Below are 6124 nucleotides of genomic sequence, written 5' to 3'. Positions count from 1 at the left end.
ACTCAACGGCACTTAACAACAACAACAACAACACTACCAGAGCTCCTTATTACAAGGGGTTTGTTGTTGTTAAGTGCCATAGAGTTGGTTCCGACCCATAGCAACCCTGTATAGGGTTTCCAAGGAGCAGCTGGTGAGCTTGAACCCCGACCTTGCAGTTCAAATGGCTTTGCAGTCTGGCACATTAACCCGCAGCACCACACCAGGACTCCTATTACAAGTTGTTGTTGTTATGTGCCGTGGAGTCAGTTCCAGCTCATACCGACCCTGTACAGGGTTTCCGAGGCTGTAAATCTTTACAGGAGCTGAAAGTCTCATCTTTCTCCCACGGAGGAGCTGGTAGTTTCGAACTGCTGACCCTGAGGTTAGTAGTCCAATTCATAACCACTACGCTACCAGAGCTCTTTATTACAAGGGGTAGGGGGCCTTAATAAGCAGAAATTTATTCTCTCACAATTTGTTGTTACTGTTAAGTGCCATTGAGTTGGTTCCGACCCATAGCAACCCTGCATAGGGTTTCTGAGGAGCAACTGATAAGCTTGAACTGCCAACCTTGCAGTTCAAATGGTTTTGCAGTCTGGCGCATTAACTCACAATGCCAAACCAGGACTCCACAGGTTAGGAGGTGTAAAAGTTCAAATTCAGAGTACCGACTCTAGGGAAAGGCTTTCTGTAGGTCGGTTCTAGGGGAAGGTCCTTGTCTCCTTTTAGCACCTACAGGCCCAGTGTTCCTTGAAGCTCTCCATGTGTCTTAGCATCAATCTTCCCTGGATCTAGGAGCCTCCCAGTGCAGGGACCCCAAGTCCAAAGAGACACTCCACTCCTGGCTCTTCTTCCTTGGGGGTGGGGGGGGGGGGGTCCCTCCTCTCTGCTCACCTCCCTCCTTTTATAGCTCAGAAGAGACAGGCTCAAGGTGCAACCTAATCCTGTAGATTGCCTCCAACCTCATTAACATCCTAGATGTGAGGCTTTACAAGCTACAGGATCATTACATCACATCAGTTTACGTCATGAGCGTGACTACATCACGTTAGATCTTACCTTCACTGCTAAACCACAGAGAATCCTGGCCAAGCCAAGATGACACAAAACATTAGCTACCACAACCAATATTCTCACTGACGTCCCTTTTCTGTCCCTGAATCCCACACAGAACTACAGCTGACATTTAGTTATCCCGTCTCCTTGGGCTCCTCTGAGCTATCGCCATTCTTCAAACTTCTCTTGTTTTTGGTAACCTTAACAGACATTTGTAGAGTGTCCCTCCATTGGGATTTGTCTGATGGTTCTCTCATAATTAGCCTGCAGTTACATGTTTGAAGAGTCCTGGTGTGACCCTATAGGAAAAGCACTGGCCCACAAGGTGGGCAGTTCACACCCACCAGCCGCTCCTTGGACACCCTATACAGGGTCACTATGAGTCAGAATCGACTCGATGGCACTTAACAAAAACAACATGAGTTTTTGGTAGGAAGATCACAAAGAGGACACCATGACCTTCTCATTCAGTCATTGAAGGCACATGCTTTCAACATAACTTAGCGCTGTTGATGTTGGCCTGGGCTGTGATCGTGTTGGCCTGATTTTCCACTGTAGTCATTTCCCTCCCTGTTCCATACTCTGCTCTTTGGAAGTGAGTCAGTAAGCATGGTCACACACCAGGAGAAGAGGGCTTCAGCTTCACCTCTGTGAGGACTGTGTGTCTACACCAGTTACCTGGAATCCTACTGCACAGAGGTATCTCTTCTCCCTCATTCATTCATTCCTTCATTTAAACGGGGCCTTCAAGACGTTTGTGGAAATTTTCCATTATCTTTCAACTCCATTTGTCCATGAACTTTTTGAAGCTCCTTTGTATTCATTTCAGTGTGGACTGATGAATATTTACTTTGATTCTTGTTGTTAGAATCCAAGGCTACCTCATTTATTTTGTTGCTTTGACCACTGTGGTCTCTTTCAGGTGGCTCCTACATCTCTTTGACATGCCCCCATCCTTGTGTTTCTTTGAGTACTTCCTTATCTCCCGGTGGTATAAAATGTTCCAGCCTTGATACATAACCCTGATCTAATGTAGGGGAGTTCCCCAGGGGTGTGGCCTACATCACCTTTGATCTTACAAGAGAGAAAAGGAGAAAGAAGTGAACAGAAAAGGAGGGACTTTAGGCCAATAAAAGGAGCCAGGAGCAGAGCTCATCTTTTGGACCCAGAGTCTTTGCGCTGAGAACCTCCTAGACCCAGGGGAAGATGGATGCCAAACACATCTCCAAGGGACATTACACTCACAGATGTTGAAAGGAGACAAGGACCTTCCCCCAAAGCTGGTAGACAGAGAAAGCCTTCCCACAGAGCTGGCTCCCAGATTTCAGACTTTTAACCTGCTAACCTATGAGAGAATAGATTTCTGTTAAAGCCAGCGCTAGCTAAAATAGTCACCAATGGTAGAATGGAGCAAAGTTGTGCGTGCACAGAAACGTACAGAAACTGCAATGACAGGATGATTCTCAGCACAAAAGAAGTTACACTGAGAAAGGAGTATGCAGGCCCACTATGCATACAGGGATTAGAAGTTCTAAGCCACATTCTGTTGGTCAGGGACGTTTCCTTATGAGGCACAAGGACAAAGAAAAGCGTGGGGATAACTGTCAGGACCAGCCATGAGTGGTGTCCTCCAGGGAGGGGACATCCGATGGAGGAGCCAGGTGATCCCTTGGGCCTGGCATGTCCTTTGTGGTGGCCTGGGGAGTGTTGGAGCATCCAGCCCCAGCTAATCTACAAGCGTTGACTCAATGCACCATTGTGTTTTCTATCTGGGGGCCAAGTTTCAAGGTGAATCCAGTGTTGCTGCCTCAGTTTCTCTAGGACTCTCCTGACTCCCTCACTAGCTTCATCTTCAGATGTGGGAAGGTGGCTTTGTGGTTCTAGGGTCACCACCCTCAGATCACATTGGGAGGAGTGTGGTCAGTGGAACGTCCCAGGCAGCCCAGCTTCAGTGGGCTCACCAGCTGCTGTTTGGCTTAGACCTGGGTTCCTAAGTAGCCTCCAGACCTCATCCTTCTCCACTGGGCCCTCCCCGACACCATGTGGCCCATTGTCCAGTAGACAGCGGCACTGATGCAACTGTGTGCGGAGAGGGAGCTCCAGGAGCAGAGATCCATGAAGGAGCTGGTGGAGCAGGTGATAGAAGCTCAGAAGAACGTCAAGGCGGCACAGCTGAAGCTTCTGAAGGGCCGCCGACAGGCAGGTATGGCGGGCGAGCCACTATGCTGTGTGTGCTGGGGAGTGGGCCAGGTAGCGGACTCCACATGGAGGCCACTGCCTGGCCCACTAGCTCCCGGCTTGGCTCCCAGCTCAGGAGGTGATGGAAGAGAGCCGGGCGCTGCTGCAGCAAAGTGCCCAGGAGGCCAGGGAGCAGCAGCGGCAGAGGTGTGTCCTCATCTCCCAGCTGCGTGCTATGGAGACGCAGCCCACGCGCAAGGGCAAGCTTGTGGACCTGACCCAGGTGAGGACCACACCAGGGACCTAGAGGGGACCCCTGTGTCTTACCACGCCCAAATCCACCCCAACTAGCCACGGGGCTTGACGCCCTGGGTCTGGCCCCAGGATGTCACAGTCCTGTCTCAGGACAGACACTGACCAAGACCCCTGTAATCCCTGGGGGTAGATCAGAAGGCTGCCTGGAAGCCAGGCCTGGGAAAGTCACGTGAGCCAGCTAGAGTCTGGGCTTCAGAAGCATGGGCCTGCCGCAGTAGAACAGCCTTCAGGACCCTCAAATGGAGAGGTGCAGGCTGACAGAGCTGAGGTCAAGGGTCAAATCCAGGGCCTGGGTGAGGGCAGGGAGCATGTACTTAACAACAACAACAACAATATTGGGCAAGACAGGGATTGCAGCAGGAGCCCAGACTCCCATCCCACAGACTGTTTTCTGGGCTCCCTGGTTACCCTCCCAGGATAGCGCCCATTGGAGTGAGGTCTGAACAATGCCCTTAGCACTGGGGCAGCAGAAAGACCAGGGCCCAGGGCTGACCAAGGCAGGTGGGGCATGGGCTGTGGAGGGTGTGCAGGCTGAGCCACTGCACCCTGGACCTATGCCGGCTTGTGCTCCTGCAAGAGCGGATGCTGCTAGCCTAATGCAACCCCACAGATCCCTGGGTACGGGCTGGAGGGCGAGATGTCCATTGTGGAGCTTCACGAGCGCCTGGCTCTGCTCGGGGAGACCCAGCAACGTGCCCAGGAAGAGAGACGCGATGAAATCATCCAGGACAAGCGTGCCCGGAGCCAGGAGCTGCAGAATGTCATGGAGCGCATCTCGCTGTGCCGTGCGGCCATGGGTAGGGCCGCTGCCCTGAGGTCAGTACCGTTCCAGGGAGGGTGCCGCTGCCTGCCACAGCCTCTCTGGTGGGCACTCTGTGCAAACAGCCTACCCACCCCCTGCCTGCCTGGACGCACCTTGCAACAACTCTTCCCACCCCTATGTTTTTATCAGACAATTTCTAGGCATCTGAAAATGGTAAAAAATTACCCAGTGCCAGCTCGGGTACCCATGACCTAAATGGTGTCCTTCTACATGTAGGTCTCTGTGCAACTGTTAGCCATGTGTGTGTTGCCTAATTAGCCAGCTCTCTGTCTCTGCCAAATGCCTTGGAGGTAGCTGCAGGCAGCAGACACCGGACTCCTAAATGTTTCCCTGTGCATCAGTGTACATACATCTTCTTAAAATAGCAATGTTGTCCTCCATAACCACAGTGCCATGGTGCATCTAGCAAAATATCTGGTCCATAGTCACATTTCCTTAGCATCTCAAGACTTTATTTTCTTTGCAAACCAGGAACCCATAGAGGGTCAAGCATTGCATTTGACAGTCAGATCTTTCCAATTTTCTTTCCTTCTGTTGGTTTGGGGGCCTTTTTCCAATCCTGTGTGTCTGTCTGTCCCTTGGCAGCCCATCATGCACTTGTCAGTCATACCTGTGGGCCCTGACCTAATCTCATAGGGGAAGCACAGCTGCCCCGGGGGAAGTGGTATCCCAGACCTGCTAAGGCAGCGTCTGATCCTGAGAAACTGAGGTATGGCAGGATGACTTTGGTGATTAGATGAAAGGGAGATCTAATTCACTGTCAGTGAAAGAAAGAAAAACACATCATTTTTAGTCCACTGAGTGACTGTTAGGTCCTTGGGGCATATACAGTGTACATTTGGCTACTAAAGTTTGACGGTTCAAACCCACCTAGTGGTGCCAAGGAAAAAAGTCCTGGCAATCCACTTCCACAAGTTTTACAGCTAAGAGAATTCTCTGGAGCAGTTCTGCTCTGTAACACGTGGGGTCACAATGACTTGGAATTGAATCTACAGCAACAGGTTATTTTATTATATTTTTTTTGGGGGGGGGGAGAAGAGAGAGCCAAGGATTGCGGGGTAACTGCTGCTGCTTGCAGTTTAGAGGAGTCACATGACAAGTACAGGTCAAGGCTGCCCAGGGAGGGCTGGTTAGCCACCTAGCAGGTCCCCAAGATCGCACCCACATGAGGAGACTTCACCACTTCTCCATTGCTGGCCCTGGGCCTGGTAGAGTCCGAAGGCAGTCTGGTCAAGACTGGAAGTCTCTGGGGGTCCAGCTCCAGGTAGCAGAGTTCCCGAAGCCCCTGGCTGTAGCCAGACCCCATGGCATTGGAGCAGTGTTGGAGGCAGGTGGCTAGGCAACAGCTAGGTGGTTGTGAAGAGCCACCAAGCACAGGGAGCTGTATTACTCCTTGAATCCACGCAGCAAGTCAGGGAAATTGCCGAAGGAAAGTCTGTTGCCCCAGTGAAAAAGATTTGGAAAGGTACACACCACAATCTCTGCGAGAGAGTGGCAAAGGGGGTCTGAGACGAAAAGGAGTTGTCACTTTTTTGAGTCACATTTGTACAAAGGGCCTCCAAAAAGTTAGTCAAAAATTTCATTCTTTTTCTTTTTTCCTATTCAGTTTTATATGAACTTGTTAAAGCTCGTACACAAAAAATACGTACACATGTAGTATTTTTATTTGCATTTTTAAAATGTTTTATTGTGAGTTATGTGATAGTTTACATGGGAGAACATTAGTTTTACATTCATTCTGTTGTATATTGTTTCATTGCCATGGTTACA

General features: G+C 50.4%; 1 protein-coding gene across 1 annotated transcript in view; it reads left to right on the top strand.

The window, feature by feature from the left end:
* LOC102824676 (plectin-like) overlaps positions 1-6124 on the top strand; it is a 70906-nt gene that overhangs the window by 56612 nt on the left and 8170 nt on the right. Inside the window, exons 12-14 of the mRNA XM_006874121.1 lie at positions 3100-3241; positions 3348-3499; positions 4142-4347. Coding sequence (XP_006874183.1) covers positions 3100-3241; positions 3348-3499; positions 4142-4347 — 500 coding nt within the window. The remainder of the gene's footprint in view (positions 1-3099; positions 3242-3347; positions 3500-4141; positions 4348-6124) is intronic.

The sequence above is a fragment of the Chrysochloris asiatica genome, unplaced genomic scaffold (genome assembly GCF_000296735.1).
Source record: "Chrysochloris asiatica unplaced genomic scaffold, ChrAsi1.0 scaffold00262, whole genome shotgun sequence".
Lineage (NCBI taxonomy): Eukaryota > Metazoa > Chordata > Mammalia > Afrosoricida > Chrysochloridae > Chrysochloris > Chrysochloris asiatica.
This window is presented reverse-complemented; position numbering and strand designations above follow the sequence as displayed.